Source organism: Rutilus rutilus (genome assembly GCF_951802725.1).
Source record: "Rutilus rutilus genome assembly, chromosome: 21".
Lineage (NCBI taxonomy): Eukaryota > Metazoa > Chordata > Actinopteri > Cypriniformes > Leuciscidae > Rutilus > Rutilus rutilus.
The window spans coordinates 32,271,035-32,298,506 of record NC_140226.1 but is presented as its reverse complement, the minus strand read 5'-3'; the positions used below and the strand labels follow the sequence as shown (position 1 = coordinate 32,298,506).

The window sequence follows — 27,472 nt, the reverse complement described above, 5'->3', positions numbered from 1 at the left end:
CCGGTGGGCTACGTCAGACCCACTCGTTTCTCCAGGGGGGAGGGCTGACCTTGCACCGGTGTCTCCAGACAAGTTAGCTGCCGCCAAACCAGTGGTTGCGGGGCGTGACCTGCCACAGACCGCGCCATCTGCCAGCACGGTTGCGTCCGTAGAACTCGTCCGGGGATGGAGTGGACTAGTGTCCAAGCTGGCCGATCCGCCACTGAGATCTGTCCGAGCAATCAATATCCTGAAGGTTTCACGAGTCTCAGCGCTTTCAATTCCCCAGGCCATCATGCCAGAATCTCGGTCAGCCGAGACTGCTGATCCAGAGCCAGTCGCCTGCACAGCTGATCCAGAGCCAGTCGCCTGCACGGCTGATCCAGAGCCAGTCGCCTGCACGGCTGATCCTGAGCCGGTGTGTGTTCCGGAGCCGGTGTGTGTTCCGGAGCCGGTGTGTGTTCCGGAGCCGGTGTGTGTTCCTGAGCCTCCGCCGTGGCTGCCCGAGGGATCGTCTCCGCCCTGGCCGCCCGATGGGTCGTCTGCTTTGCCCTGGCCGCCCGATGGGTCGTCTGCTTCGCCCTGGCCGCCGGCTAAGCCGTCACCTCCTGTTCCTGTTCCCCTTCATGGACCTGGCCCCCCATCCCTCCCCCTGATCCTCCACCGTTCCACCTCCCTCCTGGACTCTTGTTTTGTTTTGTAGTGTTGTCTTGGAGCGTCTGGTAGCCGCTCCGTAGAGGGGGGGTTATGTCACAGTGTCTGGTTTGTGTTCCCTGGGTAAACACTAGAGGTCCCCTTCCCTCACGGTGTCACTCACTCATGAACTGCAATTCCCACAATCCTGTCTGTACTCATCACTGTTCATTGCACCCAGCTGTTCCCCATTATCATTGTTAGTTTCTGTGTGTATAAAAACCCTGTCTGTGTTAGTGTTTGTTACGGAGTCCTTGTTTAGTTCACACCACTTCCTGAGGTCAGTCTTGCGTGTTCCTGTTTGTTTCTTGTTTTTGGATTACTTATATGGATATTGACCTATTGCCTGGACTGGATGTACGAATACGGATTACCCTTAAATAAAAGCTGCATTATTGGATCTACTTTTGTCTTCGTGTGTGCGATCGTGACAGAAGGACTCCGTCACATTTAAGATCCAGCAGTATGGGGTTTCGTATCCTTCCTCCCACTACTGAGAAGGAGAGGAGGGGAAGACTCAGTAATTTAATGGCCCTACGGCAGCAGGGTCGGTCGGTGAATAGTTTGTCGCAGGCATTTTGGACCTTATCGAGAGGTATGGGGTACAATGATGCGGCACTGAAGGATTTTTTTAACAACTGCCTCGATGACCCTTTACTCCGATGTGAGATGATGGGGCTGGAGAACCTGGATTTTTGGGAGTTCATTGACTACCTGGAGAGGCGTAACCGGTGGGCTACGTCAGACCCACTCGTTTCTCCAGGGGGGAGGGCTGACCTTGCACCGGTGTCTCCAGACAAGATAGCTGCCGCCAAACCAGTGTTTCCATCGGTTGCGGGGCGTGACCTGCCACAGACCGCGCCATCTGCCAGCACGGTTGCGTCCGTAGAACTCGTCCGGGGATGGAGTGGACTAGTGTCCAAGCTGGCCGATCCGCCACTGAGATCTGTCCGAGCAATCAATGTCCTGAAGGTTTCACGAGTCTCAGCGCTTTCAATTCCCCAGGCCATCATGCCAGAATCTCGGTCAGCCGAGACTGCTGATCCAGAGCCAGTCGCCTGCACGGCTGATCCAGAGCCAGTCGCCTGCACGGCTGATCCAGAGCCAGTCGCCTGCGCGGCTGATCCGGAGCCGGTGTGTGTTCCGGAGCCGGTGTGTGTTCCGGAGCCGGTGTGTGTTCCTGAGCCTCCGCCGTGGCTGCCCGAGGGATCGTCTCCGCCCTGGCCGCCCGATGGGTCGTCTGCTTCGCCCTGGCCGCCCGATGGGTCGTCTGCTTCGCCCTGGCCGCCGGCTAAGCCGTCACCCCCTGTTCCTGTTCCCCTTCATGGACCTGGCCCCCCATCCCTCCCCCTGATCCTCCACCGTTCCACCTCCCTCCTGGACTCTTGTTTTGTAGTGTTGTCTTGGAGCGTCTGGTAGCCGCTCCGTAGAGGGGGGGTTATGTCACAGTGTCTGGTTTGTGTTCCCTGGGTAAACACTAGAGGTCCCCTTCCCTCACGGTGTCACTCACTCATGAACTGCAATTCCCACAATCCTGTCTGTACTCATCACTGTTCATTGCACCCAGCTGTTCCCCATTATCATTGTTAGTTTCTGTGTGTATAAAAACCCTGTCTGTGTTAGTGTTTGTTATGGAGTCCTTGTTTAGTTCACACCACTTCCTGAGGTCAGTCTTGCGTGTTCCTGTTTGTTTCTTGTTTTTGGATTACTTATATGGATATTGACCTATTGCCTGGACTGGATGTACGAATACGGATTACCCTTAAATAAAAGCTGCATTATTGGATCTACTTTTGTCTTCGTGTGTGCGATCGTGACACTAGTTCTCCACCTCCCCAGCACCACCTGCCTAGATCTGCTTTTGGGCAGGGGGGGGGGCTCTCCCTCTCTCTCTCCCTCTCTCTCTCCCTCTCTCTCTCCCTCTCTCCTTCTCTCTCTCTCTAGCCGCAGCAGCAGCAACATGTTTCCTTTATTTTTTGCTCTGAGCATTTAGCAATTCATATTTGCTCTGCAGCAGCAGTGTAGCAGATCTAGTCTGCCAAGACCAAATCTATGTACATTTTTATTTTCATTAACAAAATGTTTGCCAAGTTGTCATGTCTGAACTTGAATTATTCTGTTTATATGTCAACTCCAACTCTCCTGCCATATCTAGATTAAAATGAATTGCGAGGACTTGTCACCCTGGGTCACATGACCAGAAACGATTCAATTACTTCCTCGAAATAACCATCCCATGTTCCCTTCGCTAACGGACTTGTGGAAGGGCCCTTCGTGAAGGGATTCAGTTGTTCACTTTCGTTTGCAACGCCTTTTCCTGAAGGGAAACGTCGTTTGGAATTTGTCCTCTAACTCAATCACTGGCGAGTGAAATCTAACAATTTATTAGCCAATATCTAACGATAGACATTGAGTTGCCTAGAGCGAAATTTAGTCACATATACAAGTGATCTACTTGCAATGTTGACATCCATAATAAGGATGAAACAGTGTGAATTTGACATGTTTAGCTGAGATTTGGTGGGTCGTGCACCCCATTTACATCAGATTTTTTTTAAATCCCAGTGTTGCTATACATGAATATAGTTCCCATATCTCCAGCCTATTTCTCTGACAGCCTGAGTTGGGAATGTGGAGATTGGAAGGCTGTAGAAAAGACTCATTCCCTCTCACTCCATCTCTTCTCATGCTGGTTTACAGATACACTGTCATGTGCTAAACCCAGATTCCAGAGAAGGAGAAAGGGAGGGGAGTGAGTGAGCGAGTGTGAGAGAGAGAGAGAGAGAGAGAGAGAGAGAGAGAGAGAGAGAGAGATGTGTGAGAGAGAGAGAGAGAGAGAGAGAGAGAGAGAGAGAGAGAGAGAGAGAGAGAGAGAGAGAGAGAGAGAGAGAGAGAGAGAGAGAGAGAGAGAAGAGAGCGATGTGAGAGAGGGAGGGAGCAATGTCAACAGCTTTGATTCCAGCACAGTCAGCTGAAATCCAGGCTCTGGCGGAGTAGCTCTCTGGTCGCTCTGGGTTGGAAGTATCATTTTAAAGCGCAGATTCAACAACAGTTTCAAATAAAAGAAAAGGAGAAACGTGTGTGAGAGGACTGGGATGCACAGATTTAAAGGGCACTAGGAAACATTCTGGCTTACAGTGAGTAGGGCAAGGATGGTATATCCGAAAGGGCTGGTCTCTGAAGTGGGTGAGTACTTGCATCCTTCCATTCTGGTGCATTTTATGGCTAAAGACCTTTTTACAAGATCAAATACTCATCTTTAGTGCATTAAAGGCATTTTAAATTAAGAAGGAGGGTTATATGAGGACTGTTTAAATGGCAGATGTAAGCTGTCTGTCAAAAAAGACAGTGTGCGGCTGTTTCCATGCCTGTGACAGCGCCATCCATATTTGATCCGGGAAAGGTGGCATGTTTAGAAATGAAGGATGAGCATTGAAGTGTTATTCATCTAGAATTATATAAAACTCCACTCCTGATTCATAATTTCTCCAGCATATGATAAATCTACACAGAGCAAAATAAAACCTGCTAATGACAGACAAAGTCTCGATGTTGGGACATTTCTTTGGGTGAATCTCCCAAGTTCCTGGTTTCTGTTAAAGTGTCTCTGAACAGTGTCTGTTCCCTTGTGAGGGTGTTTGGTCAGTCATACATTTTTGAGATGGTAAGGACAGAGTTGGGCTCTCTCATCTGGAAAAGGCTATATCAAGCATGGTTGCACTTTATTTTACAGTACTTGCTCTTTCAATGTACTTTCAGTGTACTTACCCACAAAGGTACTGAGGGTTACACTTTATTTTAAGGTGTCATTGTCACAGTGTAATTATATATTTAAGTACTGAGTAATATTAATTGAGAACATGTACTTACTATAGGGTTAGGGTAGCATTAGGGCTTGGGTGAGGGTTAGTTGCATGTACTGTAATTATGCACAAGTTACTGTTATTACTATGGTAAGTACATGTAACAAGGGCACTAAAATAAAGTGTTACCGTACTGAGTAGTGTAAGGTAACTACATGGGTTAAGTTAAGGTTTAGGGGTAGGTTCAGGGTAAGTACCTAGTTAGTGTCATTACTACAATAAGTACATATGTTCATGCAAAACAGGACTGTAAAATAAAGTACATCCACACACATATCTCACTACCTTGAAATCAATTAAGTGCAGTCTCCCACAAAGATGCTCCTTCCGCACTCAATCCTATCTGTTGTTCTTCAACCATGCAAATGGCTTTTCCTGGAACAGCATGTTTACGATTCACATGAGTGGAACGAAGCGACATATGGAGAGAACTGTGAATGTACATAAGGACATTAAAGGGGTCATGAACATCATTTTCTTTTTGTCTCATGTTTCCTGAGGTTCAAAACTAAGCGCACCTATGGTTTAGGGGTGAGCGATTAGACTCACGATAACAACTTATATCTCAGTATAGTTCTTTTATTTTGATATTAAAAATAAGAACACAAAATGCAAATTACAAATAATAGGACAAATACAATACAAGAAAGATATCAGATAAAATCGACAGGGCATTCATTTATTCAGGTACAGACTATTTAAGAGTAGTATGCAAGTAAGAAATACTACAGAAATTGAATAATCAAATGTGAAAATATAACACTACATAGTCGTCACTATATGAATTAAAGATACATTGATCCTTATTAAAACCATAGGATTATTCAATCAAGCAGATTCTCGTTTTCGTTTGTTGTCTGATCAGCAGGTATATAAGGCTGCTGTCACTTTAAGTGAATGCATGTATCCAACACACTGATACACATTCGATTTTCTCTCAGCGGACTGTGTTTATGTGAATACTTGCCAATACGGGCATTTAGGCCTAGAATTTATTCTGTGTGTATTAGGGATGTCAAAATTGTTCAAAAATGAAATTCGAATATTCCCTCTAAAAAAAACACATATATTCGAACTATTCGAACATGGCCAAGACCGCAGACCTCACTCTCGCTCGCTCGCTCACTCGCACTCGCGGGCACTCTTTCTCTCTCTAGCATGCTCTCTGCGCATAACGGTTTAAATGAACAACAACAATAAACAAATGTTGAGTGCTGATCAAGAGTTTTGTGCAAGCAATTTAAGGTTGCGACTCTTGTCCCAAATATAGCAGGTTTCATTCAGTGATTGAAACAAATATTATTAACATTAATAATTGAAGTTTTACAGTATAACCGACATTGAACGCTCCGAGCGAGTTGTGCTGTGGTAAACATGACATGAAACGGTAAATAATCAAACCAGTGGAAGCCTGCAGTGCATGAAACTGCTGTATCTAACCTACCTTATTCATGCAATATCTATTCAGTCAGTACAGTAGCCTACACTTTAGTAATGTTTCTGTTTAACTTTAAATTAAATGACCTGTCCCTGACCCCTCAGGCAGCGCGCCCACTCGCGCCTCCGAGGCCGTGTTTTTCCACATTCGAATATTAATTTTCACCTTCGAAATTCTGTTTTTTAAAACTATTCGAATATATATTCGAATTTAGAATATTCGTTGACAGCCCTAGTGTGTATTTGACCGTTCAATCACTGAGGTCACAAATCATCACATTCTGTGTTGGCTTTCGATCGCTTCGCACACATTACTTGCCTTAATGCTTTTACAGAATTGAAAGTGTGCTAAATAAGAAAACAGTTTTTATGTCCACACTACAGGATGCCCAGGTGTTTGATGTGGGGCACTGTGTGATCAGGTTTCTCTCACAGCCCCAGTGACATATGGGAAATGCCCTGTGCAGTCTACTGGAATGTTAAACATCTAACAACTAACCAGTAACTCTGGGTATAAATAGTGTCCAGTTCAGATCAGTCAATGATCTATTTGTGGGAGTCTCAGAAACGGCTGCTTGGGAAGAAGTGTCTCAGTGGGACAACATGCTTGAGAGTGTCCTGAATTCCACTTCATGCCCATATAGTGTAAACATCTGCACTGTTTCTGGCAGGCTGACTTTATAAACAGCTTGTTTATTGCAAGGCGTTTAAGGACAGATACCACCGGGAAACCTGGAGTGTGGAACGCTAAAGATCTGGAAAAGTGTTCTGGATATTATTGGAAGACTTGAGGGAATGATTAAGTCAGGGTGAATAATTTACGCCACCAGGTTTAGTTGGCAACTTTTCACTTCTAAATTTATCGAGTTAACATGTAAAACTGCTTGGAATATAATAGTCTCTTTCAACCATGATCATGTTTTGAATTAATTGCACAGCTCGAAATATTAGGAATTTTGTATTTTACCATGGTAGACCAAAGAAGAGTGTGTACCATACTTTTTAGTCAAGTCAAGTCAAGTCCCATTTATTTATATAGCACCAGAGACAGCCTGTGCAATTCGGAGGCCCGTTTCAAAGAAACCCCATTAGAAAGAAAGACATTGTGCAATGCCTAATGATTAATAGTCCATAAACGAATTCTATCTACCACTATCCACACATTCTATCTCTTTTGAACTATTGCTACAATCACGACCAAACATAAAAAAAACTGCATTTAATCTTCGTCACTCTCTCTGCCCCCTCAGCTTAAATAAAATGATACTTTTAAATATGAAACTAAAACCACCAGTAGATGGCGGCAAATCATTGTCTTACTGAGTAAGTCATTGAATCATTCAGTCAAAAGATTAATTCAAAACGGCTGACAAAGCAACTAGGTGTGTGTCTCATTTCTTATTTGTGCATTCTCGTTTCCTTTCTTTGCTTTCTTTCTTTGCGTCTGATCTCCATCCCTGTTAGTATGCGAGGAAGCGAAAGAAAATGAGGACGGAGGAATCGAAGTAAATCCTAATTCAAACTGGAATATTCTTGATCACAAAAGCGTCACTTCAAAGTGGCATCAGCTGCGCTTGAGGGATCTGCCCTTACGTTGTTGAAGTTGAAGATATTCATAATAGATAATAATAAAGCAAGATGTCCTGTTGAAATATGAAATGTAAACTGCAACGGTAACAAGTTGATTCAGTTCAGTTCAATAACTGTGTCAATGTTGCGAAGTTCATCAATGAGAAAATGATTACAAAAGCAGATCATTTATCCATATCATTTCAGGTCAAGTTTTTGCCATACAGTCAGGTCGATAACATTTTCTGAATATTGTTTGTCTTTTAAGCCCCAAATGAGCAAGTCAATGCTGACAGTAGCGTGGAGCCAAAACTTCATCAGTGGACAGAAGTGGGAAAAAAAGAACCTTGGGAGAAACTCTGGAGTTCAGTTCTCTTCTGGCATTAAGCAAATTCCTTCATGCATCATGTGTTTTTGTGTAAACACTGCATTACTCTGCAAAAGTCCGTGTTAAAAATGGAGAACACACTATGTTTGTCATTTTACTCCTTCAGACAGTGAAGCTTGGATGAATTTTCTACTCTAATTGTAAATCCATCACATCCTTGACCTCTGATTTCTATAATGCTCTCTGAAGTCTTCGTTAAAGGAGAGAAACACGACAGCTGCGTTGTAAACGTGCACTGTGAAACTGACGCATTGCAATTTGTAGTCCTCTGTTTTAATCGTAAGAATTCTTGTTAAAGGGAATGAATTCACAATGACCAGAAGCAGATGTTGACATGGTTTGAAGCAAATGGCTTTTCACATGAGTGGAACGAAGCGACATATGGAGAGAACTGTGAATGTACATAAGGACATTAAAGGGGTCATGAACGTCATTTTCTTTTTGTCTCATGTTTCCTGAGGTTCAAAACTGTCATCATTTAGAAATTATAGGCCACTCTAACCCCTGATTTAAAAACTCAATGTCTATTTTAAGACTTCAATGTAAACGCACACTGGTATGTTTGTGTAACGTCTTTGTATGATATTGATAAAAGGGACAAGACAAAAATGTTAATTATTACTGCATCAAACTACAATGGTGAAAAAAAAGTTCACTTGTCGCAAAATAAATCACACATTTGATGTCTATTTGAGAGCATGATCAACACCTATGGTTTTGGGGTGAGCGATTAGACTCACGATAACAACATCTCAATATAGTTATTTTATTTGGATATTTAAAAATTTTAACAAAAAATGCAAATTACAAATAATAGGACAAATACAATACAGGAAAGATATCAGATCAAATTGATGGCATTCATTTATTCAGGTACAGACTAGTAGTATGCAAGTAAGAAATACTACAGAAATTGAATAATCAAATGTGAAAATATAACACTACATAGTCGTCACTGTATGAATTAAAGATACATTGATCCGTATTAAAACCATAGGATTATTCAATCAAGCAGATTCTCATATTCGTTTGTTGTTTGATCAGCAGGTATATAAGGCTGCTGTCACTTTAAGCGAATGCATGTATCCAACACACTGATACACATTCAATTTTCTCTCAGCGGACTGTGTTTATGTGAATACTTTTCAGTGTGGGCATTTAAGCCTAGAATTTTCCACTCTAAATGTAAATCCATCACATCCTTGACCTCTGATTTCTATAATGCTCTCTGAAGTCTTCGTTAAAGGAGAGAAACACGACAGCTGCGTTGTAAACTGCACTGTCAAACTGACGCATTGCAATTTGTAGTCCTCTGTTTTAATCGTAAGAATTCTTGTTAAAGGGAATGAATTCACAATGACCAGAAGCAGATGTTGACATGGTTTGAATTTATGAGAGAGAATGTATGAAACAGGGTTTATCAACATTCTTTGCGGATCCTTGCTTTTCTAGTAGTTTAGCAGAATTGTTTAAACTTTCAGAAAGGCACATTCAGAAGCTGTATTAGCAAAGGGCCAGTTGTTTGTTGGGTTGTCATCATCTGCAAGAAAACAAAAGTGCAAGAGGGGTGGATGTTAATGTCAATGTTGAAAGTTCTGTGTGCAGTTGACAGAGTAACTGTTCACACAACTGAAAAATAGCCAAATTAATCGGTACCATATTGAGTCAAGGACTTGTGAAACAAAATCTAGTCAGGAAATCTGTACTGATCCTCAGCCCTAAAAAGGTTATGGTTCTTTAAATCTAATTAAAATGTCAATTTCCCCAATAATTGTGTTTTATGCTTTAAACCAGGGTTTCTCAAACTCGGTCCTGGAGGGCCACTGTCCTGCACAGTTTAGCTCCAACCCTGATCAAACACACCTAGCTGTGAGTTTCTGGTGATCCTGAAGACATTGATTAGCTTGCTCAAGTGTGTTTGATCAGGGTTGGAGCTAAACTGTGCAGGACAGTGGCCCTCCAGGACCGAGTTTGAGAAACCCTGCTTTAAACAATATCGGATAACAACATGATTATTAATGTTACTCTCGGTCCGAGGAGCCGAGTCCGACCCATTTCAATTCAACAACAATGATGTCAAGTAGTTTGGATGTAAATTTGAATGTCAGAAGCTGTGAGATGTTTGCAGTGATTTAATTAGCGGCAGTGTGTTGAAGCTACGTACATATCACAAAAGATGCATTGACACACAGTGATTAGAGGTGGCAAAAACATGTACACAGAATGAACTATTACAAAAAAATGATAAAATATTTTGTCATTAACAACATTTTAGGGACCATTCACAAAGCATTCTTGCCTCTATGTTCATTAATTTATTTAGCCTAAGTCATATCTAGCATGCTTTTGCATGTATTTTAGAAAGCTTCAAACAGAATTGGAAGCAGGCAACTGTTTCAGCTATGGGTAACAGCTTGGCTCAGGTTTTTACTGTGAAATTTTTGATTGCTCCTTCCCCAAAGGCTGTAGTCTCTCTCTTATCTTACGAGAGGAGAGAGAGGAAGTGATTTGGAGAGAATAGAGGAGAGATAGGACGGGTTGGGTTTGCCCGGCATCATCTCTGTTGCACGTAGGCACTTAAAGGTCCTCCTTCATAGATGTGATATACTTTGCCTTGACAACTCAGATCATGCCACTGGTCAAAGACCTTTCTGTAATCCTGTAACTCAAACAGTAAGTTAAGTTGAGTCTGCCTTCCATGCAGTATAAGTCACTTTTGTATAAAAGCGTCTGCCAAATGCATACATGGCATGTAAATACTCCTTCCCCTTCATAGATTTATCCTCTCCAGTCCCCTTGTTCTAAGTTATGTTTTTCATTGGCTTGAAATATGGTCATCTATCAGTTTTGAATATAATCTACATAACTATGTGTAGTTTTAGTAAGACGGTTGGTGCACATGTGTTGTATTAAAATGTCTGTCTATGCATGGCAGGCATGCGATTATGTGAGTCAAAGCAGATGAGATAAATCAACCCATGTTTGCATGCAGCCAGCCAATACTTTAGCCCTGTTATTTATGCAATGCCCTCTGTCCTTCCATATTCAACTCCCCTCTGCACGCACACATACACACGTGCCAAAAGACACACAATTGACACACAACAGCAGTCAATGACCTGAATGCTATATTGACCATTTTCCCATTATAGTGCCATTGTCCCAGATGCAAACTATAAAGCAGCAAAGAAAACATGTTGGTCACATTCTTAATAAATGTTGCACCAATTATTACAATATGTTGCTTTCTCAATATCTGGTGTGATGCATTTGACACTTTAAGATAGATTTTAACATGATTTCACATGGTAACATCGTTAACAAACCGTGCTCATGCCATCTTCCGTCCCACGATCTCGCTTACAATGCAGGGGTGATCGAGCTTTCGCGGTGGAACAGCTTCATTAGCTGAATTTAAATGCATTTTTTTCCTCTTGTGTTTTTAATCTACTGTAACTTTTACGTTTCTTGCTCTGTTTTGTTTGTGTTTTGTTTTTTTCTCTTACTTTTCTGTACAGCACTTTGGCCAACCAAGGTTGATTTTAAATGTGCTTTATAAATAAAATGTGATTTGATTTTATTTGATCTTAAAGCATTCACTTCAATGGAAATAAATGCATTTTATAGAACTCATTAAAACAATCATGTTTTTGAAGTGAGCTGCAATGCCATTTTGCACAACAAAAAACACAACCTCTTAAAATCTCTTTTAGTGTGTATAAATACAGAATTGCTTTCTGTTTGAAATTGCACAGACTTAAACAAAAACGGTAGAGAAAGCCTACGTTTTTATATCAGTTGAAAGATGTAAAGCATATCATTCACGTGGGTGCAGTGAAGGGACTCTACTTGCTATGAGACACGGATATAATATTCGTGGCAGCAGAGAAAGTATCTAGGAATATCTATGAATGATAGAAAACAGATTTTGTAGTTTCTCAATTAATATGAAGTCATAAAAGTTACATGCATAATTATGCGTGATTTGTTTTTAGAACAATATGTTCACATTTAAAATGCTTTACTCTCCCTTGTACAATGCAAGACTGGTTAGCATGACTTTTCCCTGTGGTAAACAAGATTTATCATGACCTCAAAACAGCTCTTTTGCATACAATGAAAAAGCGTGGTGAACACTGGCTTTCAAGTTCATTTGCCATTTTAGTTTATTTAAAAATGTAAAAACATAACATCTCTTAATTGGTGCAGAAGGTTGATGCACTTACGGACAAAATTATACAAAATACACAAGTGTAATCATCAGTTTCCACTGAAGTAATGCTGAAGTGAACTGGTTTCCTTCGAGTCATGAGAGGACCAGAGATGAACTTGATTGTGAGATTCTGGGGAAGTTTGATTTATTCATTACACCATCCTCCATACACCAAATTGGCTGACATGTAAGAATGCATAATCGCGGTCGATAACACTCTGAAAGTCAATATATAAACCGACACAGTACATTAACACAGTGCATGTACAGTGCAGTGTCCTTTATTTGTGAGTGCACATCAAATGAAGATATGCTGTATAAATTAGCAAAGCGAGCCTTTTCAGCTGAAGAAAAGTTCATTGCCGTGAACATCAGCTGTTTTTAAATGTATTGACATAAAAGTTAAGTAATAGGGGTGTGACGAGACGGTTACTCCACGAGACGAGACACGAGATTGGGTTCACGAGAACGAGACAAGACGAGATTTTTACACAATTTTTAAGAAATCCTCAATGGTGAAATATATGAATGGAAAATAGTATTTTATTCAACTGAAAATCACAAAATGCAAAACAATTTAGGTGCATTTTGAAATCAACTTGTAATGAATGTTATTTTACTTCTATTTTAATTAATTCTATGCAGTAAAGGACATGCAAACACTGCAAAATGTTTTGCTATAAACTCTACCGTCTGGCTTCTCCCCTGTACGATTTCACATGAGAAATCTAACTCCTTTCCACAAATCGAACATAAAAAAATAAAATATATATAAATAAAATAAATATAAATAACTGAAATAACACTTTAAATGCAAACAGTAAGTGTGTATCCATAATCAAAGTACTGTTCTCTCAAAACTACAAGTTCAAACAGAAACAAATTTTTTCTTCAAGCATGCAAAAGAGATAAATTAACTACACAGAACAGCCTAAGATTATGGTCATGTTATTTTTCAAGAATAAGCATGTCGACGATTTCTGGCAGCAGTTGAGAAGAGAAGAAGAAGAAGAAGAAGTTCCCATGTCTTAGTGCTTTAATAGGTTCTTTGCGTGATAGGTCAAATGTTTATTACCTGCCTGGTTCAGATTACACTATTTTAGCACGATTTTGGCACGATCCGTTTCGTGGAGATTCGGACAACGGGCGTCGGGACGCAAGATTCGATCGTTTCATTTCGTATAGTGTGTCATAGTGGGCGATAACCAGTGGTGTAGTCTAGTTTTTTGTAGTGAGTATACTCTAATATAATACCCCCAGACCCCCCCCCCCCCCTCCCCGCCGCATACTCACCCATCCCAGAGCGTCACCCCATAAGCACCACCACACTCACTAATACATACAGTATGCATCGACATGTAATTGAGAGCATTATGAAATACTAAGTGTTATCAACTTATTTATTTAACTTATTCAACAATTTATTATAAGCAACACAAGACTTTATATTTCTGTTATAATTTCTTCAAGTTATACAGAACTTTTATTTTGACAGGTTGTCGTAAAGACATAACAGTTGCTGTGTGTATATGAAACGAATGAACGACGATCAAATGAAATGGTAAAATTCTCATCAAGTGACTCTAATAGCAGCTCTGCGATGAAATGCACATGTGCTACATGTCTCAATACAGTGAAACGCTGAAAACACCGTGCTTCTGTGTGTGTGTGTGTGTGTGTGTGTGTGTGCGTGTAGTGGAGCACACACTGAGCGCTCATTCCCAGAGCCGCGTAGAACAATTGCAGTCTCTTTTAGCTTTAATATTCATAGACACTAGTCCATATCGAGATTTGATTCATTGTACAACAGCTACTTTTGATTTATTCATTCAAAAATAGCCAAAATCCGTGACGTTCTGCTTTATATAGCAAGTTCCATTTGTGACTGGATTCCGCGATTCGATCCGTTGCTTCGCAAACACAGACGGGGTGAATTTATGAATGAAACTGTGAAAGTTCTGACACAAAACGAAGTTGATACGTATCCTCACGCTTTTTTTAAGTGGGTATACGCAAATCCTTGGCCTTTTCTAGTGGGTATACGGCGTATACCTGCGTATCACGTAGACTACACCACTGGCGATAACCTACACGTCTGCGATGCTTGCTTCAGGACATCACGACAGAAAGACTAGCATTAATTTTAACGGTCCTCCACGACGGGTTGAGTGCGAGCGAGAGTGAGTGTGCGCGAGTGAGTGAGAGTGCGAGCAACAGTGAGTGTGCGTGCGCGAGTGAGTGTGTGTGTGTGTGCGCGCGAGTGAGTGAGTGAGCGAGGGACAGTGAGTGTGTGTGTGATTGGCCCGGCACACAAATGATTTAAAAGTGACAGGACATCTCCAATACTAATTTCACCCTGACGCTCCATTACTGACATTACAACAACTCACGAGACAAATTTTCACCTCGACGAGAAATCTCGTCGCGTTTTAATCTCGCGAGATCTCGTAACACGAGATCTCGTCACACCCCTATTAAGTAATGAATTTTAGTTATTATAAGTTCAGTTTAGCTATAGTACAGTTTTGTAAGACAGAGTAGGCTATGTCCTGATGCTACTGTACTGTATTACTTTACTCAAAAGTAAGCGAGAAGATCTTGTTTGTGCTTGATTAAAAACTGTTCCTATTTTCACTCCCATAGCATAATAGATTTATTCCAGTTGGGCTTTGTCTGTTGTTGCTCTGTTTTTTCCCGATATTACTTGTAAAAAAACAGGGGGAGAGAAAGAGAGAAAGAAGAGAGTAATAGAAAGAAAATGAAAAGATTCCATTTGGCCACTGTGACAGAGGCGGTTTGGAATGCCAAAGATTCCTCGGAGTTCCCTTGGGTTTATTGTGAGAACATTATGAAATGAATTCTGGGGGAAACGTGTGGGGTAGAGGAGTGTATTTGCATTACATAAGGCCCAGGCTCTGTCTTTATAGAGAGAACAAACAATTATGTGGAGAAGAGAGGAAATTATGTGAAGGGAGAGAGGCGTCTGCATGTGTAACTGCAGCAGAAGGAAATAGAGTTTAACATTGTGCAAAACTCAACGCCACAATGCTGTTTTTGGTACATTGCTAAGTGGTTGCTGGAGTGTATTCTAGTTTGGTTGTTTAATTGCCCTAGTCAAAAGATCCTTCATCCATGTCTCTATGATATTTTTGTCTTTCAATATGGCTGAGGTCGTCTATGTATGCGACCCTGGTTCCCTGAATAGGGAATGAGATGTTTCCTACCATAGGCTCGCTCAGCGCTGCATCTTACCCGATGTAAAATCTTTTGAGCTACAAACAAATAATTGACTTATCCGATTTACACCACAAGCTCGTGTGGTCGTCGTAAATCTCAATCTCCTCACAGATTGAAGATTTAGCCTACTCTATCTTAAGTCGCAAAAAGACTTTTGCTGAACCAGGAGCGAAATCCATACAGGATGCATTCACCAACAAGGCCTGAAAATTACAAATACATTTTAGGTATGTTAAGGCCATCAACCAACTTTAGAGTCAGAAAGACATGTATCTAAGGGAATGACTTCAACTGCATAAATGGAGCTTGTGTGAAGCCTTCCAGGACCACAGATAGTCCCAGAAGGGAACATAAATGGGACAGAAAGTTCTCATCCATCTCATCCCACACATAAAACGGAAGACAAGTGAATGTCTCCCCAAAGAATTATCCCTTAACAAGTGTTCACTTTAAGAGTCAACAGGCCGTGCCCACTCTGACAGGGAAATGTTCTTGTAGGAACTCAAGCACTAGTCCAAATTGCAATTACTCGTGATGCCGTACTTCTCCCCGAGCCTGAGGTAATAGGTCGGCTCTGATCGGACTCCACAAGAGGCGCAAACACATCCCAAAACACAAAGTTCTTTGCTATTTTGACAAATAAGTAATTATACCATACACACATACTGTTAGTTTCAGATGTCAATAAATCCGAGAGAGAGAGAGAGATGTACGAGGTACGCCTAAAGCTAACTGCAACTTTTAAACTAGTTTTCACAAATATTAAGATGTTGGGGAAGATTATAACCATTATTGAAAATTACACCGGATGCGAGCGGCGTGATGCATCACGTCAAAAGCACATAAAAAACGCTGACTACACTGGATATGGACAGTAGACAGATGCCCAGTATTATTTTTGACTTACTCCATATGCTACTTATAAGCTAAGGAAAGATATATATATATAAGGTATATATATAAGGTATACTTTGCTACCATATGCTAAGGAAAGAGTTTGCGTCTCTGTACAGCCTTCTGAAGGACAGCGTTAGGGTGTAGGGTTACATCCATTTTCGTGTGTGTACCTTTAAATGAAAATAATACCTTTAAATAATACTTTTACTCCCCTCCCCCTTTCCAGAAGAGGGCGGAGCCTTTACAGCTCATGCTTCAGACACTCCAGCAACAACAAAACTGGAGAGTCTCACGCTGCCAAAATGTCAGAAATTGTCAGTAGGTGTTCAGCCTTACATGTTCGTACCGGAGTTGGACACTGATGGAGAGACTCGGGAAGAAGTTAAAAATTTTAGACGGCAACGTTTCTAAATGGCTAGTTAAAAGTGCTCTAAGTGATGTTGGGTGACGTCACTTCTTGTTGACATTTAAAGTATTGTCAAACAAAACGGAGGCTAGCTCGACCCTCCCTCCTCCTCATCCGCGCACTAACCCCCCAAACCACACCCCAAATTTTTCTTGTCGGTTATTGGCTGGAACAGTTTATTATGTTTCGTGGTGCGGGTGAGCCCAGTTTGTTTTTGTTGCCGTTTGTGGAGCCTGGGGTGTCTACAGAGACCGCGTTTTTGTACAGTGTGTTCAGGGGACAGGCAGCTAGCGGATGGTGAGGAGATGTTTGCTGTATGTGACAAAAGATGTTTTGGCCTAAAAAACATGTGCCATCGCTTAGAGCACCTTTAATGAATTTACAGAGGATTAGTGACCGCTGAGAATGGCTGATTTCAAGATATCGAAAACTAATTATGAAGATCTGTAAAGAACAAAAGAAGGAAAATCCATTGCGAAGAAAAAATTAAAACATCACTGACTAGATAAATTGCTTTATTCCCCAAATAAATTTGAGGAGTTATGGTGCGGGCACCTTATCGTTGGTGGTGTAGCGCCTCAAGAGGAGGCATCAGCGTGATCAGGCAACTAGTTGCTGTGTTTCTATATGGGCTTCAGACAAATGTCACATCAAGGGTCTGTTCCCAGAGCGTCAGCTACTGACAGTGTTGAGTGAACCTATGAAAGGAAACCTTCTTTCAATGTAAATATAGGGGATTTGTTTTTTTGCTTTTTAGTATATGGCAAATGAAAAGCATAAATCTGATCGCTTGGAAAAAGTTATAGTACTATATACTCTGGTATTTGAGGTATAATTTTGTGTCTGTAGCATAAATAGTGTAGGATACCAAAGTTTAATACTTAGATTGAAGGTACTAATCAAAGTATGAACAAAAATAATAGTGATGTTACCTAAGCATATACCAATAATGGTCCCAATAATAAGTAACTGACCTGGTCTATGAAAAAAAAATTTGTTTTGATTGCACAATTTTTAAGGCACGTCAGTTTAAATAGTTATTTCACTAACTAATTTTAGTTGAGTAGGAATATGGATGTTTAGTTAATTGGTATGTTATTGAGAGGAAAAGTTGAAAAAGGAAAAGGGAAGATTTGTTATCTGCCTGAGACCGATGCTGCTGATCACACAAGCAAGAAACAATAATGCAGGAGATAGAAACCAGTGGAGCAGTGTGTGCGAGAGGGAAACGCTCCTCCTCCTCTCCTCCACTGACCTACTTCCAGCAGCACACAGATGATGTGGATGTAGTCATGAGCTGAATGAGAAATGCCAACAGACTCTTTCCCGATCCCTATTTATACAACACTGCTCACATAGTTTACCCATCATGCCCTACCTTGTGGCATAATGCATGAGACACAACATGAACATTATTATGCGACTGCTGCTAGAGATGGTATGAGGAGGAGACAGACTACTCTTTGAAAAATGAATGGGGTGAAAAAAAGCATTGTTTAACATGGAAGCTGTAGAAATGGAAGTCCTGTCTTTCATTTGCATGAGCCATGGGTCTCCTTTTTTCGTTTGTGAGCTGCCGTTCCACTGCACATGTAGGCAGCATCTCATCTGTAATTGAACCTCATAATGTAAATGATTAGTTTTTTCTCGCCGCGCAAATATCCCTCCTCATCATCCTCGTGAGCATCTGAGACTTGACATCACACTAAATTATTAAAGTTAGGTCAATTTATCTCTGTCTTAAAGATAAAAGTTGTGTTTGTCTTTGCTGTGTTTATATATTCAGAATGTTGTCGCTTTATTAAGAAAAGGGTTCGTATCTTTAAAGAACATTGGCAGTATCACTTTATTAGATGTTTAACATGTTTAGAGACGGATATTCAGTCTCTGCTTCCTTTAATGTATGCAGATGAAAGCCTTTGCTGCTGTTCTATACTGCATTTATTTGAGAGCTGTACAAGCAAACTGCATGAAGAATTTATGTAGAAGCTATACAAAAATAACTTTATGGTTATGCAGTGATGTGATTTTTCCATTTAAAACTGGTGATACATTATTGATGGGCTTTAAGGGAGCTTGATATACTTCCTAGAGATGGAAATCATAAGGAATTTAATGATTTTAGATCTGATTTTACATAAAAGTTCCGGTTCCTTAATAATTAGGCTACCTTAACAATTATTTTACTACTCTTTTACTAAGGATCAGTGTGATTTGTCTTGTTCACTGATTCAATAAAAAAAAAAACATGTTATGTTTGTTTGTTGTTGTACACTGAAATAAATGTAAGTAAATTTACTTAATTTTTCTTTGGCAAGTTTTTGCCCAAATGCCACATAATGGCAAGTTACTAATCCTAACAACAAAAGCAATGATAAAACAGTGTAAATACAGCTGGAAAACAGTAAAAAAACAACCTCATTAATTATTCAAGGCCCAGTGCATGATGGGAGCACCAGTATCAGAAAAGTTGAGTAAATTTACTTAATTTTATAACGTTGATATTTACGCTTTCATTTCTACACGCTTGAATTGAGTACTAATATAGAATTTACTTAATTTTTTTATTTCTTGCCTAAGCTAACTTTTCCATGTAAATTACATTTGTTTGTTTTTTCTGTAGTATTTACTTCCCCACAAAATCATTTTAATCAGTGTATGTAACCAGTGGCAGATGAGATTTTAATTGTTTCATTTATTTAGCGGCTAGTCTTTCTTTAAGTCCTTCTCTCTCATCATATTCAAGCTACTAATTTAACTAAAACACAAACAAAAAACATACAGTATACATTTTTTTTTCCATGTTACCTTATTTCGCTGTGGTACTATAGATACAAAGTAGGAAACACTGAGTATACAAGTAGGATTAGTAGTATTCATATTAATAGTATTGCGTTCTGTCTGCATCAACCTGCTTTGGTTTATATGGTTTTTAGCCAATTTGGGCTGGTCTAGATGGTTGATCTGGTTTCAACCTGGCCGATCTTCTTGGACAAGCTAGTTAGAGCTACTAGATTATGTCACACCGTTTTGTTTTTTTATAGCAGGGCCTAGACTTGCACCTGTCTTTTAGGGTTTGAGAAATAATCTGAAATAAACAAGACTGACACTTTTATTTCCTTGTCACATTTTTTTGGTAAGCTTAATGGAAACCACTACCATTCTGAATAATGGTGGACGTACTTGTGAGAACAGTGAGTCTAAGAACGCTGGGCTTGTTTCCCTCTTGTGTTTTCTCCGTTCCGGTGAGTGTGATGGGTACGGCCGCCTCTTATGGCAATTACTCATGCTCTCCCTTGCTTTCCCTCTCTTTTGCCATTGGCGATCATTGTAGCCTGGAAACAGAGAGGTCTTTGTAGCGCCCTGGGGGTTATGCCAGCACATCCAGAGAGGTGCCAGGAGGTTCCATTCTCTGTGCCCACACGGACCGAAGAAGCGTTGGAGAGGGATTGAGAGTTGTTGCTTTTCAGAGTCCCAGCTCCTTTATGGCCACTCCACACAGCAGAAGGGTTTCAGCCTCTAGAACAGCCTCTGTCTTTCATTGATGTTCCCATTCCGATGTTGAGCAATTAAAGCTGCCGGACTGCTGTGAAACGGCTTTAGATTCAATATCAGTGACGTACATTAATGGAGGGAAGAACATATCGGGCAGTACGGAGGTCTATTCTAAACTCTCAGCATGCTTGAGAGTTGTTTTTGGGTTCCATTTCTATGGCTGAGAACTGGACAAATTTATTCAGTGTCTTGATGTTTGTCTTAATAGTTTTCAATGCATTTAAATAATTTGGTTTGTGGAATACAGGGCTTGACATTAACCTTTTTTGCTCACCAGCCACTGTGGCTAGTTGTTTTCCAAAGTTACTAGCCACTCAGCATTTTCACTGGCCACAAATTTGACATTGACATGGGGGAAAACTGCCATATAGGTTTTTCTAATATTATCTCATCATTTGGCAGCAGGTTTATTAGGCTGCTGTCCCTTTAAGACCTGACGCACCAATCCATTACACTGTTACACATGCATTTTCTTTCTCAACTGTTTACGTTCACTTAAAACAACTGTGTTTATGTGAATACTCTGCAAGACCAGCATTTTGTCATTGTTTTGTGTATTTTTTACTGTTTAAGTGCAATGCGCAATGAAAACTAAATCAATTTAGTACTAAGCGGTGGCACTTTGGGTGTGAGCATAAAATCTGCAGGAATGAGTAAACTTATGCGAAATACGCGCAATCCCACGCTGAAATCCAAGCCCTGTAACACCAACAATATTCATCTGGAGCAAATAAAACGAGTTGAGTGAGGGGAGGCGGGTTTGTGCATAACTCGCTGTCGGAGAGATTAGAGAGAATGGTATCTCTCTGGTATTGTGTATCCTGCAGAAGAGTTTTAGATATTTCAGTATTTCTACACAAACACTACATTGCACTAGTTTATTTTTTCAGATGCCTTTTTAAAAGACTACAATTGTAAAATGTATATATTATGTATAAAATTCAAGCCGCTAAATTGGCTAGTAGGAGTGACTGCGTTACACGCCACTGCTGAAATACACCTGCATTTGGCGGGTTGGCGGGTGTTAATATCAAGCCTTGGTGGTACTATATATGATAACGGGTATTTCACGTAAGTTTAGCTACCTTAACATGTGGTCGTTTTGTGTGGTCCTAATTAAATCCTGATTGGCTCTTTTTTTCTCTTTCAGATCATGCCCCATAGATAGCGGACTCTTGGCTCTCTGGTTGTCGGCTCCTCCTGATTGGAGAGGATGCCTCCCCGGAAGCGCACGCGGCCCGCCCTGGGCTTTCTGTGCTGCTTCAGTAGCAGCGAACCTCCTGAGATCAACCTGAAAGACAGTGTCCCGCTGCAGCTGCTGGAGTTCAGTGCACCCATGCCCCCAGAGGAAGAACTGCATGCCCGCTTCTCTGAATTAGTGGTTAGTATCTGCTGGCTAGTCTGCTGGTCGTGGTTTTTGCCATGAAATCTGTTTAATTTACTTCCAGATTCATTCAAGGAATCCATAATGCAACACATAAGTGGAAAATTTGATAGGCTAACAGGGCGCAATCTGTGTCTCAGTGACTTTGCATAGTTTCCTAAAATTTATGATCAGCTTTTTTGCAAGTGTTCCAAACTGATGTTAGAAATTGATGCTGACTTGTATTATTGAGGTTCGGGCAATCTTACAAGTTCAGTGAAGCAAATTCAATACTGATTTCCGCTGCTGCCAAACAACAGTGGTTTGGAGCATCTCGAATAATACAGTTTGATGAACAAAGTAGGGCATGTAATCTTTAAATGACTTAAACATCCAGTTATAGGGATACTTCACCCTAAAATGAAAATGAAGTCATAATTTACTCACCCTGGTGTTGTTCTAATGCTGCATGCTCTTCTTTCTTTTATGGACCACAAAAGGAGAATTTAAAAAAAAAAGTGTCTCACTGTGAGAATAATTAATTTTCTTTTTCTGTCTGTCTCTCTTTTTCTGTCTGGTTCTTTTTCTGTCTGTCTGTCTCTCTGTCTTTCTCCACCCTGTATTTGAGCTAAAAACAGATTGTGGAAAGGGAAAAAATGAATAAATAAAGCAGCTCATCATTTGGAGTCAAAACATGCCCAACATATGGGAGCTGTTAGGTAAATGACAGCAGTCTCATGCTTGATACAGAAATAAAAAAATATAATATAATATCATTGGTTTTACAAAAAAAAAAGAAGCAGACTGCTGCCATGCACCGTTCTTTCACTGTGGATTAGCCCTATCCATTTAAACAAACAAATAAACACACAGACCCTGCTCTGCCAGACATTTAAATGGCTGCACCACATGTGGAGCAAGACTTGTCCATGTTCTCCAAAGACCAAACAAATACCTAAGTGACAGTGTTTTCAAAATATGAGAAATATGTCACATCATGCACTTGTTGCAATAATTTGATAAAAGTTCTTTCACAGGAAGCTAGAAGAAACCTGACAGAACTGGGTCACTGGTGACAGGATTAACAGTTTTTTGGAATATGATATGATGAGTTTGAAACATGAACAGAGGCTCCGCTCTGGGATGAAGTTGTGCACTTGTGCACAAACGTGAATGTATTTTGTTTTATATTTATTATATATAAACCTGTAGGTTTGCTGATTGGTGGTAATATAAATAGGCAGTGGATATTTACACCGAGTGCAAATAGAGTTAGATGCTATTTACAATAAAGTGAAAATAACAGTATTATCTTTTGCACTAAGTGTAAATAGTAGTTAGATGCTGTTTACACCGCGTAAATAGTGGCAGATACTGTTTGCACATCAGTGTATTAAAGCCCTCCCCTACACCTACGCCTAACCCTACCTCTTAAACACTTTATTCCCGCTACTAAATACCCATTATGCAACTTATTTCCATTTTTCAAAAATATGTATCAACTTAATCTCCATGCCACTGCTATCAGTATGATTTCTTTTGTAATTTTGTCTGGCTCAGTCAGACAATGGTGGGCGGAGTTAGTGTAAAAAGTTACTTTTTGAATTTCCATCATTATTTCAGATGTTCGTTCTATTTAATTCATTTAATTACTGACAAAAACAACAACAACAACAACTCTTCCACCCCATAACATTAATGCAGGCCTTGTGCGAAACAAGAACACAAAAACAATTTTTTTTTTTGCTTTTTAATGTAAAGTTCCCCAACACAAAGACCTTCCTTTCCATAGCTTCAGCATGTTAAGATATGTTTACTAGTCACCTTAAAGGGATGGTTCAGAGTAAAATCAACCTAGTGTCCTTTGCACCATGACCTCGAGCCAAACACCCCCCCAGAAGCCTTTTTTCCCTTGGTCGAACATTATTGAAGTTAGAGCTTATTTAGAGATATCAGCCGGATGGCTTAGTGCAGGCGCTAACGGATCCAAGGCTGTATCTCGTAAATTACACCACTAATAATGCCCAGAATGGTACCAAACTTCTACAGTAGTACTAATAGGTTCTGTACTCATAAAACGAGGCATTGGAAAGTTAGTAAGTACATCAGGAGTTTATGTAAATAACACTTGCCTGACGGCTCATGCTACCATTAACCCGGACGTCGACGTCACTTCAGTGGTTTGGGAAAAGCACGTAAAAGTCCTGGCAGAAAGCGATGCATAAGGATGTAGTGTAACGACGAATTATTATTTTTTCCGAAGTGTTAACAACTTGGTGTTAACTAATAATTGTTGCAAACTGGTACTACCAACAAAATATTACCGGTAGTGCATTCCTGGAACTGGGCGTCGTTACACTACATCCTTATGCATGTACTTACAAACTTTCCAATGCCTCGTTTTATGAGTACAGAACCTATTAGTACTACTGTAGAAGTTTGGTACCATTCTGGGCATTATTAGTGGGGTAATTTACGAGATACAGCCTTGGATCCATTAGCGCCTGCACTAAGCCATCCGGCTGATATCTCTAAATAAGCTCTAACTTTAATAATGTTCAACCAAGGGAAAAAAGGCTTCTGGGGGGTGTTTGGCTCGAGGTCATGGTGCAAAGCACACTAGGTTGATTTTACTCCAAACCATCCCTTTAAAGCTGCAACACGAATCTTTTGCCTCTCTATCGCCATCTCTGTTTGAAACATAAAATTGCAAGTTACTTGGAGAGTTATTTTTACACAGGTTGTGCTTTGACACTTCTCCGCTGTGCGATGAATGTGTGATCAACACAACAGAGAGGATCTGTCATTGTACATCAACATGAGAATAAGAAGTAAAACCTACTACTTAGTAACATATCTGCTTTCTTTGTTCGGAATCGGACCAAATGAAAATATAAATGATTTTTTGTTTGTTTTTTAAATCTAAGGATTTGCTCAGTCATATTAATCCCTTCAGATCTCAGAGTTGTCGCCACCTCTGAAAAGCCATGCCGATATTTACCGTATTTTCATTTTAGCACAGGCTCTGTCACTTTCCCTTTTTGACTGCATGCTCTTAGCAGTTTGAGGTTTCTTAGTTTTGTCAACAGGTGATTTCCCCAGATATCGACTTTTGTAAATTAAAAGCAGCCATCTAGATGATATGTTTTAAATTCTAACACTGTAAAAAAATTCTAACCTCTCCAAGTCAAAATTTTCTAGTGACTGGTCACATCTAAATTTTTACATTGGCCCAAGTGCATTTCTTGTTGCAATAGTCTGTTAACATTGGCTCAATGAGGAATAATACGTCAGACTAAGTGAAAAATTTAGATGTGACCAGTCACTAGAAAATTTTGACTTGGGGATGTATTTTTTTTTTTTTACAGTGAAGCAACTGCATCCTCAGTATATGCCATATCATAGCCGGGTCGTCTTCTTTCTGTATACGGAATTGTCGTTATGACATAAACTCAAACGAACATTTCCCGTGAAATCGGACCCGACTGCTCAAATTATAAATCAATTTTATAAGCTTACTGTGTGAATCAGGGTATAAGAAAGGGAGACAGTTTTGAACAATGATCACTGTCTTATACTTTCTCTAAACAGATTATTATTTTTTTTTCTTTAACCAAAAAAGTTACATACTGCAGCTAAATAGCAAACATAGCTGACTTGTATATCTGTTGTCTATTTTCACAATAGCTCTCTAATCTGAGGATTTGAGAGCCATTTGCTGCAGAATCAGGTTTGAAAAGAAGAAAATCTTCCAACTGTTAACAGCTTTGGTCAATTCAAACTGTCATTGTCTCTGACTGCACGCATGCCTATAGAGTAAACGTGTAAGCAACCCTTCCATGCCGATACGAGCTGTAAGCGAGACTGGAGTAATTAGCTCCTTGTGATTGATTGTTTCATGATGGTGATAGATCATACGACAGGCTTGAGTGGAAGCAATCAATCAGCAACTCGTGCAACACAAAACCTTACATCAGTTTTTTTCTTGACACGTGGCTGTGTGCATTCAGAAAAATGTGATAATGATCATGTTTTAGACTTCAGTAAATGGCTTACACATTTTGATACAACAGCCTCTTTGCAAACACGTGGAATTTATCAGAAAGTTGTATGTTGTGGTTGTATCTTGTATCTGTTTGTGTGGTGGTTGTGACTGGCACATTGTCTTGTGTTTGAGTGCACTGTGCTTGTGTGCATATATGTGTTTAATCACTCGTGTATGCGTGTTTACTGTTAAAAGAAATGGGCACGTGGGCCAGCTGTAGTTATGAGTTTTGTGAGGACATGACACAGGTCGGCTGATCCCTGAGGTGGACTGACATTAAAGCTGAAGGCAGAAATGAGCAGATGCATGAACAGATGAATGAACAGATGAAGTGTGTCCCTGCCATCAGAGAAAAAGAGAAACATGAGAAGCCACAAAGTTTTGAGGGAGAAAAAAACATGAAACACAAATCAATGCACAGAGAAAGATTATATATGTGTAGTCTGAAGAGGCTGTCAATAACAAGATGCAGTAACTTGATGCATTAAAGGATTAGTTCATTTTCAAATAAAAATTTCCTGATAATTTACTCACCCCCATGTCATCCAAGATGTCCATGTCTTTCTTTCTTCAGTCGAAAAGAAATTAAGGTTTTTGAGGAAAACATTCCAGGATTTTTCTCCATATAATGGACTTCAATGGCAACCAACGGTTTGAAGGTTCAAATGTCAGTCTCAATGCAGCTTCAAAGTCTCTACACGATCCCAGCCGAGAAATAAGGGTCTTATCTAGTGAAACGATCTGTCATTTTTTTTATAAAAAAACAAAAAAAAAACTATTATATACTTTTTAACCACAAATGTCCGTCTTGTACCAACTCTGAGATGCGCCACGCATTACGTCATCACGTTGGAAAGGTCAAGAAAAATAAATAAATAATAATAATAAATTAAAACAAAGATGTCGGGCGATTTTGAAATTGGAGGAGAAAATGAGATGGAGTTTTTCGCCCTTCCCTACCTTTTTGAACCGGAGTACACAGACAAAGAACTTAGATATATGACGTGACGCGTGACCTTTCCAACGTGATGACACAATACGTGGCATATCTCAGAGATGGTACACGACGGGCATTTGTGGTTAAAAAGTAGCTGGGATCGTGTAGAGACTTTGAAGCTGCATTGAGACTGACATTTGAACCTTCAAACCGTTGGTTGCCATTGAAGTCCATTATATGGAGAAAAATCCTGGAATGTTTTCCTCAAAAACCTTAATTTCTTTTCGACTGAAGAAAGAAAGATAAATTTTAAGATAAAGTGTGTAAATTTTTATTTGAAAGTTTACTAATCCTTTCATATAGAATTTAACTAATGTGCCGTCACTTAAAGGAGTACTTCATCACTGGTGTAATGGACTTTCAATAAAACTTGTCTGCCTATGCAATAGAAAGGTGGGGAAAAATGAAATCGGTGCCAACAAAGAAAAATGGCTGTTGTCTTTCCTTGTGCAAAATACTTAGGAAAACTTCAACACCCATAATGCACTGAGCATGTTGCCGTTCAAGGCCACTCCCACCAGTCTGCTATAGATACGCTTACCAGAGTCAAATACCGCCTTGCTTTAGAAGGAAATACTTCTTTGCAAACTTTTAGTTATAATGGTGTTGACTTGACTTGAGAGCGTTATGACGGATAATCTGAAAAACCTCTGTGTTTGTAGTTAACATTTCAAACTGGATGACCACGAAGACAAGTGTTTTATGTTCTGTCGATAACCCTCTGTTGATCCGACTGTCCGTGGGCAGAGAAACAAAAGGCGGAAGTATAATCTTTAGTTTTCTCGAAAGCCAGGTCTTTTGACAAATAAACATGATTTTCTCGGCCCAGG

The 27,472-nt window shown here is 40.2% G+C and overlaps 1 protein-coding gene across 6 annotated transcripts in view; it reads left to right on the top strand.

Moving 5' to 3' along the window:
• The window catches only part of daam2 (dishevelled associated activator of morphogenesis 2), a 101,052-nt gene that overhangs the window by 15,405 nt on the left and 58,175 nt on the right, over positions 1-27,472 (top strand). For 4 of the 6 annotated variants that reach the window (XM_084393575.1, XM_084393572.1, XM_084393574.1 and 1 more), the window contains exons 1-2: positions 3,584-3,858; positions 21,388-21,618. In XM_084393575.1, coding sequence (XP_084249701.1) covers positions 21,451-21,618 — 168 coding nt within the window. In that variant the 5' untranslated portion in view covers positions 3,584-3,858; positions 21,388-21,450. Of the gene's footprint in view, positions 1-3,583; positions 3,859-21,387; positions 21,619-27,472 lie in introns of those variants that run through there. The other 2 variants (XM_084393573.1, XM_084393571.1) reach the window with 1 other exon arrangement.